Here is a 15,227-nt window from a genome sequence, read left to right on the forward strand (position 1 = left end):
GATTTCTACACATGCTAAATGACTGTGCCTTAGAACAGTTGGTCATGGAACCAGCCAGAGAGAAAGCAACCTTGGACTTAATCCTGAGTGGTGTCCAGGACCTTAATCCATTGTTGTCATAGTCAGCAATTGTGAGATGTCATTATTGTAGAACTGTTGGAGAACAGTGACCATAGTGTGACAGTTACCATAATGTGATCCAATTAAGCTTATATGTGAGTGGAGCATTGCCAAGGAAGACCAACACTGATGCTTGGACTTCAAAAGAGAAAACTTCTCAAAAATGAGAGAACTGGTGAAAAGGAAGCTGAAAGGAAAAGTCAGGAGGGTCAAATCACTCCAGAAAGCAAGGGACTTACTAAAACCACAATACTAGAAGCTCAGTTGGAATGTATACCAAGAAAGAGGAAAGGCACTACCAAGTTTAGGAGGAATGGCTAACAAGTAGAGTCAGGGAAGCTATAAAAGGGAAGAAGACTTCCTTCAGAAAATGGAAGTCTTGCCCAAATGAAGAGAACAGAAAGAAACATAAACTCTGGCAAAAGAAATGCAAGGAGACAAAAATGTGTTTGAGGAGCTTCCAAAAAGCTTTTGACAAAGTTCCCCACCAAAAGCTCTTGAGGAAACTTAGCAGACATAAGATAAGGGGACAAATTCAGTTGTGGATTGGTAACTGGTTGAAGATAGGAAACAGAGGGTGGGAATAAATGGACGGTTTTCACAATGGATGGAAGTAAGAAGTGGGGTCCCCCAGGGATCTGTACTGGGATCAGTGCTCTTTAACTTGTTTATAAATGATCTAGAAGTTGGGGTAAGCGGCGAATTAGCCAGATTAGCCAATGACACTACACTATTTAGGGTTGTGAAATCTAAAACATATTGTGAGGAGCCCCAAAAGGATCTCTCCAAATTTCCTTCTCTCACAACACTAGAACCAGGGGTCATCCCATGAAACAGATGGCCAGGAAATTTAGGACCGACAAAGGAAGTGTTTTTTCACACAGCGCAATAATGAATCTATGGAATTCTCTGCCATGGGATGTGGTGATGGCCACTAGTTTGGATGGCTTGAATGGGGGCTTAGACAAATCCATGGAAGACAGGTCTATCATTGGCTATTAGTCTGGTGGCTATAGGCCACCTCCAGCCTCAGAAGCAAGATGCCTCTATACCAGTTGCAGGGGAGCAACAGCAAGAGAGAGGGCATGCCTTCACCTCTTGCCTATGGGCTTTTGAGAGGCATCTGGTGGGCCACTGTGTGAAACAGGATGCTGGACTAGATGGCCCTTGGGCCTGATCCAGCAGGGCTCTTCTTATATTCTTAACCTTCCTATAGGTCTTATCTTTTGATTAACAAATGCTTGCCATTTTGATTCCTAACCATCCATTCTTTTCAATGACAGTGAGCGTTGTTTGTGTGGGTGAATGTGTGTTTTAAGCTCCTGTCAACATCAAAATCTACACAAACATCTTTTGCATAATGTAGGGAGTCAGCCTGACTTCCCATGAATTAAGGTGAGGGGCTTGAAGAAGCCAAAATTGTACCCCAAATTGGCTCTGGCCTCAGCCTGTCCTTGCTTATATGTAGACATTGCCATTTGGATACTGAATGAATATTTGACGACTATATGTTTTGCAAACTTTGCAAATAGATTTCAGGTTCAAACTAATGTGACTTACAGAACAATGAAGCCATTTAAAGAAACTGAGTATTTAATTCAGTTTATTTTGTTATGGTGTGTTGATTGCTTTGCATGCAGAAGAAGCTCTTCAGCCATTGGGACTGGGGATGAAGGGAGTTGTCATTCAACAACATCCAGGGATCCCGGTTTGGGAACCCCTTTAATAATGGGATGGAGAAGGGTGGAAATGTTTAGTGTCCTAGTTTCTTGATTTCAAATTTTTGGGACTGAAGAATGAAGCAGGGAGGCAGCCTCAAAAATAAAACTGGAGGAGGTGGTGGCCTCAGTTAAGCCCAGGCAATTGTCCCCTGCCCATTGCTGTGTGCCTTGGACTGGAATCTTCTGCTCCTTTAGGGCTAGGAAAGAGCATGCCCACAGAGTCAGATCGTGAGGATCAGAAGCTGAAGCTGCCTGGTATGGAATCAGACCATTGGCCTATCCAGTCAGTACTGTCAAGGGCAGGGACAGGCAGCCTTTGGGCACTTCAGCTGTGGGGGTTCAGCAACAGTTATTAGCGTCAGCTGATATGCCAGCTGTGTCCGTTTCTTGGGATAAATGATCTCAGAATAGTAGTACATCTGCTGGTCACCTCCAGACTTGACTACTGCAATGCGCTCTATGTGGGGCTGCCTTTGTATGTGGCCTGGAAACTGCAGTTAGTCCAGAATTTGGCAGCCAGGTTGGTCCCTGGGTCATCTCGCAGAGACCATATCACTCCTATCTTAAAACATCTACACTGGCTGCTGGTAAGTTTCTGGGCAGAGTACAAGGTTTTGGTTCTAACCTATAAGGCCCTAAACAGCTTGGGCCCTGGGTATTTATGAGAACGTCTTCTTCGCTATGAACCCCACTGCCCATTGAGATCATCAGGAGAGGTCCGTCTGCAGTTGCCACCGGCTCGTCTGGTGGCTACTCGGGGACGGGCCTTCTCTGTTGCTGCCCCGAGGCTTTGGAACACACTTCCTGCTGAAATAAGAGCCTCCCCATCTCTTACAACTTTTAAAAGGGCAGTCAAGAGGCATTTGTTCACCCAGGCTTTTAATGAGATACTGTTTTAATTGTCTTTTTAATAGTTGTGTTTTTAATAATTTTAACTTTTTCAATGGTTGAAATGTTTTAATCTTTTATTGGCTGTTTTTATTGTTTTGTAAACTGCCCAGAGAACTTGTGTTTTGGGTGGTATAGAAATTTATTAAACAAACAAACAAACAAACAAACAAAGGAACAAACAGTTGGAGTGCCCAAGGTTGCTTACTAGGTTCTCGGGCCTTTCTCTGCTACCTGGAATCCTTTTTGTTGGAGATCGTGAGGACTGACTCTGGAATACTTGCACATGCAAAGTATTTGCTCTGCTCTCTCAAAATACTCACCCCATGGCAAATTCCTGCTCCCTCAAGGAGTGCATCTCATCACAAGGATACATTTAAAAACAACAACTCTGGGATGGCCTTTGTGGATGTTTGACTTTTTCCAGAATTGTGTGTGGTTTATGCTCATCTTGGACAGGATGCTGTCTAGTGCACGGCAGATGGGACGCAAGGGAGAAGGTGATGGCTCCTTCAGGAACTCTGAAACATTTGCTGAAAACTTAATGAATGGCTAGTTCCAAGAAACACCCACAAACTCTCCTCCCATCACTGTTCTGCGTCTACATCTGGCACTGCAGATCCGATAACCATCCAGGAAGTTTTGATATATTGATGTGAATGGGCGGAAAGGGGCTCAATAGCTCCGTTCAGGTAATCCCGAAACTGGCTTTGCAGCCAAGCAGACTGATATTTCTATATATTATTCAACAGGCATTTACATTCGTCGGAGACATTTCTTTTAAAAAGGCAGTAAGTGTGACTGTGGAATTACTTTTCATTGGATTCAAAGTGCATATTGAACAGCTTTCTTTATTACCATTATCCATATACTGATTTTCATCAAAAAGTTCTAAAAGCATTTTACATAGAAAAGGATAGTAATTAAGGTGATTCTCTGTCTCCAAAGGACTCACAGTCTAAAAATAAACAGAAGGTTAACACCAGCAACAGCCTCTGGGCAGATGCTGTGCTGGGCCTGAAATAGGATCAGTGGCTCTCCCCAAGCTTAATATAAAGAGAATCCCCACTTTGAAAGGTGCTCTGCTCCGTTAACAGGGGGCAGTTGGCTTATTCCTGTTGGCCCATTTCAGATTCTCAAACTGTATTTATGTTGGCCCATTTCAGGCTATCTTCATCATGAATCCCGCCACCACTTAAGATCACTGGAAGAGGTTTGTCTGGGATTCCCACTGGCTTCTCTGATGGTGACTCAGCTGTGAGCCTTTTCTGTAGTTGCCCCAGAGCTCTGGAAGAGTCTCCCTGTCCAAATTACAGCTGCACCATCTCTGATGGCCTCCAGGAGAGCATTGAAGACCCACCTGTTCAGTCAGGCTTTTAGCTGAACTTTAAATCTGATTTTGATTTTAATCCTCTGTTTTTAACAGTTGATTTTATTGTTGCTTTTAACCAACTGTAGAGACCTTAAGTGGCGCAGCAGGGAAGTGCTTGACTAACAAGCAGAAGGTTGCCGGTTCAAATCCCCGCTGCTGTTATATTGGGCAGCAGTGATATAGGAAGATGCTGAAAGGCATCATCTCATACTGTGCGGGAGGAGGCAATGGGAAACCCCTCCTGTATTCCACCAAAGAAAAACCACAGGGCTCTGTGGTTGCCAGGAGTCGAAATCGACTTGACGGCACACTTTACCTTTTTTTACTTTAGACCACCACGAGGCACTTGTGTCTGTTGATATATAAGTACGCTAAATAAAACAAAAAAATAATCACCTAAATCAGGGATAGGTTCAACATTTGGAGGGCCATTTGCCCAGCCCTGTTTTAGATCTTCTTAAGCAGGCCGTAGACTTGGCTGACACCTGTTGAATGTGCTGATGCATCTAGATCAGTGTTTCCCAACCTGGGGGCCTCTATCTGTTGCTGAACTATAACTTCCATCAGCCTCAGCCACAATTTTGATTATTCTCTCCTTGTTTCTTTTATAAATTTTTTTTTAAAAGGAATGTTTCTCTTCAATTTTGTGCTGATATGTAGTTACCTTTGGCAGAGTATCATTGAAAGAAAGTGCAGCAGGAGTTAGTTGTGTGATTTTTAAAGTCAAATTACCAAGTGGGTAATGCTAGTTTTCCATGCCCCCTCTCATGCTTGTGCCAGGTGTGGGCAATTTTGAATCAGGTTCTTCTGAGGAGAGCTGGTCTTGCGGTAGCAAGCTTGACTTGCCCCCTTTGCTAAGCAGGGTCCACCCTGGGAGACTACATGTGTGAGCACTGTAATATATTCCCTTTGGGGATGAGGCTGCTTTAGGTAGAGCACCTGCCTGCTTGCATGCAGAAGGTTCCAAGTTCCCTCCCTGGCAGCATCTCCGAGATATGGCTGAGAGAGGTTCCTGCCTGCAACCCTGGAGAAGCCGCTGCCAGTCTGGGTAGACAATACTGAGCTAGATAGACCAATGGTCTGACTCAGTATATGGCAACCACTTGTGTTCCTGTGACCCCTCTCTGCCCATTCTGGGACCTAACCCAAACCTTACTGCTTGCCTCTTCTGAACCCGGCTGAGGCTTGATACCAAATTTAATAAGTAAATAACTGAGTGAATTACAGGCAGCAGGATGGAAAGCCCTTTTTTGTTGCAGCAAAGGGAATGGGTTTTTGCATTTCAGCTGGACACTTCTCTTGTTTGTTTTCAAAAGCTGGAGAAGAGAGGGAGGGTAGAGGTTAAGATAATAATACAGACGGTGTGCTGACTTATCTGGTCACTCTCCTCTTCCTGGGTGGTGTAATCTGTCAAATCGATCTGAATCAGAAAAACTCTGTACACTTGAGGCACAAGTTGGGTGGAGTGAATGGGTGAACCTGGGTCGGGGGCGGTGGTGGTGGGAGTGAGTTGAGGTTCCTCTAGCTGCTGATTGGGTTTTTTCTGTAGGAAATTCTGCTGCATTTTCTTGCAATCTGAATTCTGCTAGGCATAAGTGAGGTAGAGATAAAAACAGAGACGCACTTAAAATGTAAAGGGGAAACGGTTTGTGGCTGTGTTGAAGCCATGTGTGGGGACAATCCAAAAAAAGTGCTTCACATGGGTAAAACAGAGTTTCCCAAATGCTGCGCTGTGGAGCAATGGCTGGCACACCGTACTGCCTCCCTGAATCAGCTCCAGGAGTAGCGAGTTCAAATTCCCCTCTTTTGAAGGTGACTCGTCCCATAATGCACCATGACGGACCAATTTCTCCCAGTGCACAAGTGGGGCATGTCACTTCCAGAAGTGGGGGATTTTTGTGAATTGTCCTCTAACGCACTGGGAAGACCCTGTTTCTCGGGGATCCTATGGGGAGCGAGTCAATTCTAAATGTGGTGGGGAATTTGAACTCCCCTTCTTTGCAGGCAGGTTGCCCCATAATGCACTGAGAGAGCCTTGTCCCTGCCAGCTCATAACTGTCAAACAGACATTGCATGGTGTGTTTGTGTTGGGAGGGGAGAGGGTATGTGTATTTGTAGTGCAGAGGGGCCGTGTGCCTCAATCTTTTCTCTTTTTTTAGTGTGGCTCAGAAGGTTAGGGGGGAAAACACTCTGAGCCTCCTGCACCCCCACAGCACACACTGCTTCATTTTATCTAACCCCTGCCCTTCACAGACCACAGCTTTCCTGTGTCCTGCTCCCCCTTGAGGCATGCTTGATTCCGGGGATGGTCCAGCGCAAAGGAGGCTGTGAACGTTCCTTGGTCCGGTGTAATGGGCCTAGTGCAAGCTTTAAAATTACCCAGAATTCTTTTAAGCAAATATTCTACTAGAGTACCATTGGCTGCTGTGTTGTCAAACATTCTAACTCTATTTCAGCTGCTCAAAGCCTCCAAGACAACGCCTGGGGCTTTTTAGTTTAGGAAAAAGACGACTGTGGGGAGACATGACAGAGGTCTATGAAATCATGCATGGTGTGGAGAAAGTGGAGAGAGAGCATTTTTTTCTCCCTCTCCCATAACACTAGAACCAGGGGTCAGCCCATGAAATGGATGGCCAAGACATTTGAGACCAACAAAAGGAAGTACTTTTTCACACAATGCATAATCAACTTATGGAATTCTCTTCCACAAGATGTGGTGTTGGATACTAGTTTGGATGGCTTTAAGAGGGGTTTGGATAACTTCATGGAGGAGAGGTCTATCAACGACTATTAGTTGGAGGGCTACAGGCCACCTCCAGCCTTAGAGGCAGGATGCCTCTGAGTACCAGTTGCAGGGGAGTAACAGCAGGAGAGGGGGCATGTCCTCAACTCCTGCCTGTAGGCTTCCAGCGGCATCTGGCGGGCCACTGTGTGAAACAGGATGCTGGACTAGATGGGCTTCCTTGGGCCTGATCCAGCAGGGCTGTTCTTATGTTCTTCTGAGGCATAGAATTGTGATTCTATCATCTCTGCCAAGGGTCCCCCAGTGCATCGTAACAGGTGTGGGCTGGCGTGCAGTGGCTTGCCTCTGCTTCCTGCCCCCTCTCACCCCATGTTATAAGGCCTTACTGCCCTCCCCCTCCCAGATTAAGCTTTGACCCATGTTTAGTGCTGCACTCCAAACCCACGTAAAACATGCTAGCACAAACTAAACCTTTCAATAGTTTTGCAGCTTACAGAGTCGGAAAGAATGGCTGTGGTATCATAGACCATGATGAATTATGAAACAACCCCCCAAAAACCTCCCCTGTTGTCTGTGTTCTTGGAAGCTGTTGTAGTCACCATTTGGACGCCGTCAATTTCTCCTGTGCAAACATTACAGCATCCAGAGGGAATGAGAAACACTTACCCATGACCACAGAATCAGATGCTGGGTCTGACAGGTTCAAGCAAAGCAGAGGCAGATGTTAGGCCTACAGACTCCCTGCTGTCTTGATGGACACGCCAGCCCCTGCCCGAGCTGAATCTTAGTGGCTGAGCTTAGTTGCCTGCCTCAGCCAGACTTTGATTGAGTTACAAAGCTGAGGATAAAGTGTTGGTGTTTGTAAGTTAACAAACACCTTCTAACACCCCAAATCCGTGAGGCTGTGTTCTGGGAACTTTTTCTACTGACATTTTCAAGCATCTTTTCTCCGCTAGCTTCAACGCCGGGAGTGCTAGTGGTGATCAAAATGGGCATGCCTGTTGCAAACTTGTTTGTTTTGATATAGGTAGATCCTGCTTTTCTGCCAAAAAAATAAAAAAATAAAATTCAAAGCTGACTATTTTGCAAAAGTAATGATACCATACTTAAATCCATATACACCATCTTGAGAAATATTGTAGGAAAAGCAGATGCAAATAATAGCAGAATCTAGAAGTCTGTCTGGTGGCAGTGTTTTACGTGAGTGAGATGTCGGGAGTCTGCTGAAAGAAATAGTTCTCGACTGTGTGTCAGGAAGCCAGCAAGGATGGAGCCTGGCAGATCTCTCCTGGAAAGGAGTTCCACAAATGAGGCACTGCGTACTGAAAAGGCCCTGCTTCTCATGCCTGGCTGTGCACCATCCCTCCAGTGACAACAAGCCACCAGCGGCAACCTTAATACTCAGACAGATTTATAAGGGAGAAGATGTTCTTCCGTAAAACTGGACTTGTTTGAGTGGGAGGTAGAAACCGGGGCTGTGTCATCTGCTTCTATGCCATAGAGTGCAGTCTCCATTGGCAAGAATATGAATGCCAGTGAAACACATGCAGCAGCACTCATGCATCGTCAACCCTCGCCTTCCCCGTCCCTCTACGAATAAGATTCCCCAGCTTTTGAAAACCATTAAGTTATGTGGGTGGGTCCATGAACTCCTTTGGGAGGAGTGGACCTCATCAGGGGAGATGCACATTCTTTTCTTGAACCCTCCCTTGGGTAGCCTTTTGACCAAAGGAAGGTCGGCTTTCTGTCTTGAAACTCCCCAAGCTGGCACAGTGGGCGAGAACTGGGCTGGCAAGTTCCCAAGTCAAATATCAGTTCAGTTATGATGAACTTACTAAAGTTGCTTTGGGTAAACCACAGGCCCCCCACCCCCTCTCACCAGCTACCTGCAATGCAGCCAGCCCCTGTACAGGATTTCTTTTAGGGATTACTGAAAGAATACGGTATGTGTGAAGTTCTTTGAAACACTCCAAAATGATATACCGTATTTATCCAAATAGAAGATGACTCTGGATTTAAGACAACCACTTTGAAAAATAGTTATGCCTGTACTTAGCTGAAAGAAAGAGGACCCTGAATTTAATGACACCATCCCGCCCCCCCAGTCCCCCCCCCAAGTTTTTTAACTTGGGGGGGGGAACTAGTCTTGGACACAGATAAATACAGCATAAATGCTAAGTGTTATCAACCCCAACTTCTGATGAGTGTGCCCTTGAGCCAGGGGCGTAGCTAGGGGAGAGGGGGCCCGTGTTCATCCCTCTCTCGGGCGGCCCCCCATAGTGAGGGAGACAATGCAGAAAATAGGGAGGGATGGAGCTGGAGGGCCCTCAGGAGCTGGGGTCCCGTGTTCTCTGAACCCTTTCGTTCAATTATAGCTACGCCCCTGCCTTGAGCCTTTTTCTGTAGTGGATGGATGTTTGTTCACTAAAAGTGGATGTTTGTTCATTAAAAGTGGATGTTTGTTCATTAAAAGTGGATGTTTGTTCATTAAAACCGCCCAGAGAACTTAAGTTTTGGGTAGTATATAAATGTATTAAATAAATAAAATAAAAATAAAAGGATTTCCCCCTGTCTTTTGTACCATAAGACCTCACTAAATGGCTTACAAATGCAACACAAGTAAATAAATAAATAAATAAATTAAATAGAACACACACAGAGAGAGAGAGAGAGAGAGAGATTTCAAGCAATCAAGTCCATGTTTTTTTTTTAAATCAAAGATCAAATACCTATTCAAGCTATGTCGACTTTATAGCCGAAGCAGGGGTGCCAAAGAAGTGTGTTGTAAACAGGAGTTAGTGGCACCTTGCTTTAATTTAACCTTCAGTCCAACATGCAAGAATTTTAGATTGACAGATACTTTTAAAGGAGTTACTGGTTCTTTCACAGAGGCCTTTGTAGAAGTGCCATTGAATTAAAATTTTATTTTGTATGTGTTCTTCTATTTCAGTTATGAACAAATGGGGATTTGCGGAATGAATTAATTTTTATTCCTCTGCAAATGCCCATCCTGAGAATAATTATATATGGTCGCTTACAAAGCCCTGCAGAGAGAATTTTTTTTTTTTAAAAAAGCTTCCCCTGCTAATTAGGGCTTTCAGGAAATAATTGATTACAAGTTGCAATAGGCTCACTGCATGATATTTGTTTGATATTACTTATGACAAATGAACGTTTTTGCCTAATAAGTTCTCCAGTGACCCTGGGAAGCAGCTGTGCTCAGTTACAGTAAATCTGACATCAGTAAATCTTGTTTTCCACCCCTCCCTCTCACAAGAATTATAGCTAACAAACCATTATTCCCATACCGTTAAAGTCCCAGGAAAGAATTCAAGTTAGAAGCAGGAAATGAATCGTATAATGGCCAGTGAATGCTTAACGTGATGTTTTCAATCCAGCTTCATAAGGGTCAATAGAACCTTCCTAGTACGAATCTCCTAAAATATTACAGTGCCTTAAACCTCCTGCTGTTTCTTTTCAACAGGGTCAGCATATATCGTTAGCGCCTGTTTCAAAGATTGAGGAGGTACTGTATGAGTATCAGCCATTGTATGTAGAGACCCATGGACCGGTCGTTCCAGATGCTGAGTTGCTAGGAAAACTTGGGTAAGTTTTTCCCCCCTTTTAAAGTTCTTGTCAAGTGAGATGGCATTCAAATTGGGAACCTCACCACTTCAATCCCCCCAACACACCCAAAAGCAGAGGGGATTTTCTTATTCAAGGCAAAGCAAAACAAAAATACCTTAATGAAATAGTTGTCTTCCTGCCCAAACCAGTGTTTTGTTTGGGTGGCTAAATGTGATTTTTGTTTCTCCCGCCTTCTTTCTTTGCCTTTCTGGTCTTTTATAGATCAGTTGAGAATTTGGCTGGATCGCATTAATGTTCAAGGTTGCAATTGGCCGCTGAGGAGAAGTCGCTGTTCATTTTCATTTGCACAGTATTAAAACACGAAAAACAAGGCGGCTTGCTTTTTGCCTTGCAGAGGGCCAGTAAAAAACGTCAGGGCTGGGCCTTTGCCATGATGTCATTCTCTGACCATCAGCTGAGTGGCTCCTGCTTGAGCTCCGTTGATGTGAATGGGAGGACTGGCTGACCCAATGGTGATTCCCATGCAACTTCCTCCGTGTGTGTGTGTGTGTGTGTGTGTGTGTGTGTCCTGGTGGGCTTGTCCCATCTCCTGTGAATTGCACGAACCAGTGGCTGCATCCAAACCTCATGCTTCCAACCACGCTTTGGAAGTTCAGGAATGAGTTGTGGTGCTTCCTACTCTGTCCCTTCCCCTTTCCCCCTCCCACTTGTGCACTTGACCGAATGGAGTACTTCCTGTTTTGACCAAACCCGGAAGTATTCTTTCTAGTCAAGGGTTCTTAACCTGGGTGTCATGGACCCCCTGGGGGCCATGGGGTCAGTCCAGATGGTCTATGTAAAATTAAATATATAATTAAAAGTAGCACGCGCCCCACCCCAAACATCCCTTATAACCAAATGTGGTTCTATTTTTTACATCTTTTTAATGGAAATATATCATACGGGGCTCCCCAGCTTAGTTCCCCAGATGATGTACAAAGGTTATTTCGTACAACCACCATTGTGGCTGCGGTTAATAGGTGGACCCAAGGTTGGGAAACCGTATGATATAAATGGGGTGGGAGTCCATGGGTAATACTAGAGGACCTGGGAGTACGCAGGTGCAAAAGAGCTAAGCATTGCTGGATTAATTTGGCACATCAAGGGTGGGGTGGGGGTGGGATGGTGTATGTAAGCACTCATGGCTCATTCATGATTCTCCAAATAGCAGTTTGTAGGACTGAAAATGCAATATCTGAATGCAGCCAGTGTGCCTGTGTGGGGACAGTCAATGCTCAAAAGATGGAAGGTGCTCTTGCAAAAGTCCCATTTTGTTTCAGTGAATTATCTCGATCAAGAGACATTCCATAATGCAGAGGTTCTCAAACTTGGGTCCTCAGGTGTTGTTGAACAACAGCTCCCATCTTCCTCATCCACAGTGGCTGGGGATGATGGGAGTTGTAATCCGACAACATCTGGGGACCCAAGTTTGAGTACCCGTGCCCTAATGGATTGCACTGAGTATTTTGAAGAAACAAAGCAGAGAGGATAGTTTTGCTCAGAGGCAGATTGTGGGGTAATTGGCCAACAGCAGAAGTCATATGGCTTTTTACACAGCAAGTGTAGCCATGATGGATTGGGCGTCTGGACTCTGGCGTCAGGACAGTGAAGGCCAATAAGCCAGATCCCATGGTGCCTCTTAAGCTGTTGTGGTGTAAACAGAGACTTGTGTTTGCTGTTGTGAACGGGCCTTCCAGCTCTACCTGCTTTGCTGTTTGGATGCACCAGTTTTAAGCTGACAGTGCAAATGCATCTACTAAAGTTTAGTAAACTGGTTACAGGCTTAACCTCAGACGTAATTATGGGCTATTGTGAAGGGTGTGGACTTTGATGGTACCTTGAGGGACTGTTCCTGCCATATTGCTGAGGAGCCCTCCAAACCTCTTTTAAAGTGTGGGTTCTGCATTTGGCTTTTTGTTCTGTGCTTTCCTCCCCATTATCTGGCATATCAGGTTATCAGAGGGAACTATTAATTAGCTTTCCCAGCGCTGTGTAGCCTGACCCAGCACACAAGCCACCTGTCAGCACAGCAGCTGCTCCGGCCTCCAAAGCCCTGGGATTTCTGATGACAAATTAAAATGTGTGGCAGGAAATAGGCCCCTCATTCCAGATCAGGGATCTCTTAGTTCTTGGCATTTCTTGTTTTCCCCGACCGTTTGAGAAGCAGCTTTCAGCAGTATATGTGAAACGGTGCGTTCTGGAATGCTTATCAGCACAAGATCTGCATTCGTCTGGTGTTGATGTGGGTGTTTTCTTTTTGTTAAATATGATCGTTGTTTAATCATCTGATTTTTAGCTGGTTAGTAAGTTTTCAGCTTCAGTTTAAACTTGTGCTATGCATGAGTTTGTTCTGAAGCAAGAAGAGTACAGTCGTCCCTTGGCAACCGCGGGTTTCCCAATTGCGGTTTTGAGTATCCGCGACTGGGAAATTGTAGCAGGTCTCACCAACCCCGACCTGAGTATCCGTGGTTTGGTGAGACTATTTTTCAGTCTGGGGGTTTCCCCCTTGATTTCCAGGGGTGGGGGTGGGGTCATTTCCAGAGGTTGGGGGGTAATCTTTGGGGGTTGGGGGTTCATCTATGGAGGGATCAAGGTCATTTTGGGGGGTTGGGGGTCATTTTGAGGGGTCCTCTTCACTCTTACTAACTCCTGGTGATTTGGGGGGATTTCCCCCCTATTTTTAATGTATTTTTTGGTCTTTTTGCTACCACAATTCCCCTGACCCCCTGTTTGCCATTGATTCCAATGGCTCATTTACCGCGAATTCGCCAACCGTGAGGTTTTCCTGGAACGGAACCCTCACAGTTGGCGAGGGATGACTGTACTGTATTTTCTCTGATAATTAAATTATGTATATGAGTGTCATGGCAGGCATCCTCTAAGAAGCAGCATTCCCTCCTACCTGAGAGACGGAGAATGCATCTTTTGAGGTGGTGATGTATATGGGTGCCATAGTCGGTAGCATCTCAGTAGAAGCATTCCCTTCTGTGTGAGACAAGAAGGGGAGTGCCTCTTTTTAAGATGGCATGTGCAATCTAAAAAAAAAAAGTGATTATACTGTTTTATCAATGGGTTTTTCTCAATTAAATGCACTGATACAACATTGCAGCCATATAACCTATGATTATTGTTAACAATTTAAAGAATGAATAGCACTGTACAGGAGACTGTTACTGTTGTCCTCACAATCAAAACGGCCACTGTCCTGACAAGTAGGGGCTTGGTGTTAGAGGGGTTTTATGCTGCTGGGACCCTTGTGGAGAGGTGTTAGCACACAGGCCCATGTAAGTCCTGTCAGCCAGCCGAAGTAAAGGTGGAAAAGGTCCCTTCTTGGAAGGGAAAGAAAAAGGGGTGAACTCCAGGATAACCATTGTGGCATGGCTTACAGGCCAAACTAGATTGATATTCTTCATTGCGTTTGGCCCAGGGTTGGTTTTTTTTTTTTTTTGAAATGCAAAAAGCAGATGGGGGTGGGTGGGAAATGGGACCGTGGTGTGTGTGTGTGTGTGTGTGTGCGCGCACACACACACACACGTGCAGGATGTGCATGTGTGTGCAGGGTGTGAGTATGCAGGCTTAACCTCTTAACCACAGCAGCATAAGGATAATTGAAAAGATCAGTGGACCACTGCCACTTCCTGCTATGTTTCCTGCTCCTTTTCTTTGGGAGGTCCTAGGCCTGCTCTCTTGTAGAAGTTGAAAACCCTAATGATCCTTAGCAGAGGATCTTTTTTTTCCCCCTGGGGAAAAAGAGGTTCCCTTCTATTGCTGTACTTAACGTCCAGTACTGAGGCTGCCATCCTCACTAAGAGTGCTGGAAACTCAGCTTCAGATCCTCACTCAGTTGTCATCTGTCAACTTACCTCCTTGACAGGCTTCACATGGTATACTAAGAGAGGCATACCATGGTTCCTCTCTTTGATGCTCTTGGAAGGGTGGGATAAAATTGTGACAAAAGGAATAATGGAAATCCAAAGAGCCCCTGTTAGGTTTAAGGGCTTGCTACAGATGCAGCTGGGATCTCATGCATCACAAACATTTTTTTAAAATGTCCCAAGTTTCAGAAGGTGCCTTGATATGCACAGGGGTGTATCTAGGGTGGGTCAGGCAGGGCATGTGCCCTGGGCGCCACTTGAAGGGGGGCACAAATTCTTAAAATTAATTTTAAAAAAAAAAATGGCCACCAAAATCAAAATGGCCACTGCACATGCTCAAATGGCCTCTATGAGGCCCTAGGCTAGGCCAGGCCTCACTGAGGCCATTTGAGCATGCACGGTGGCCATTTTGTTTTCAGCAGCCATTTTAAAAAACAACAATTATTTTTAAAAATGGCCACAGCACATGCTCAAATGGTCTCTGCAAGGCCCTAGAGGCCAGCTGTGGGAGGGGTAACCTTTGCAGATGCCCCCCTCCCACGGCCTATAGGAAGCGCCCCGAAGGGGCTACAGGTTAAAAAAAATTAATTTAATATTATATAAGTCACTGTACACATATTCAGTTTGGCACTATGTACAGAGAATTAGGGCTTGTGAATACAGAGCTGAAGCTTATAAGCTAGGATTGTATTCATTTGCTCATACTTTGCTTCTTATGATAAGTGAGTTAAATGTGGTGTCTTAACAATATGGCTATTAATGGTGAGTTTGTCTTTGAATCAGTGTGAAATCCTTAGTATTAAGGCCCACTGGGAGTTTCTTTCTCTCTTTCTCTCATTTTAACTGTCTTTCTGAAAGACTAGAATATATTCCAAGCAGTG

General features: G+C 44.9%; 1 protein-coding gene across 3 annotated transcripts in view; it reads left to right on the forward strand.

Moving 5' to 3' along the window:
- MNAT1 (MNAT1 component of CDK activating kinase) overlaps positions 1 to 15,227 on the forward strand; it is a 191,285-nt gene that overhangs the window by 128,362 nt on the left and 47,696 nt on the right. For 2 of the 3 annotated variants that reach the window (XM_053259488.1, XM_053259497.1), the window contains exon 7: positions 10,329 to 10,450. The exons of the other annotated variant lie outside the window; for it this stretch is intronic. In XM_053259488.1, the coding sequence (XP_053115463.1) occupies positions 10,329 to 10,450 (122 nt within the window). The remainder of the gene's footprint in view (positions 1 to 10,328; positions 10,451 to 15,227) is intronic. 3 annotated transcript variants of the gene reach the window in all.

This window comes from Hemicordylus capensis, chromosome 1, assembly GCF_027244095.1.
Source record: "Hemicordylus capensis ecotype Gifberg chromosome 1, rHemCap1.1.pri, whole genome shotgun sequence".
NCBI lineage: Eukaryota > Metazoa > Chordata > Lepidosauria > Squamata > Cordylidae > Hemicordylus > Hemicordylus capensis.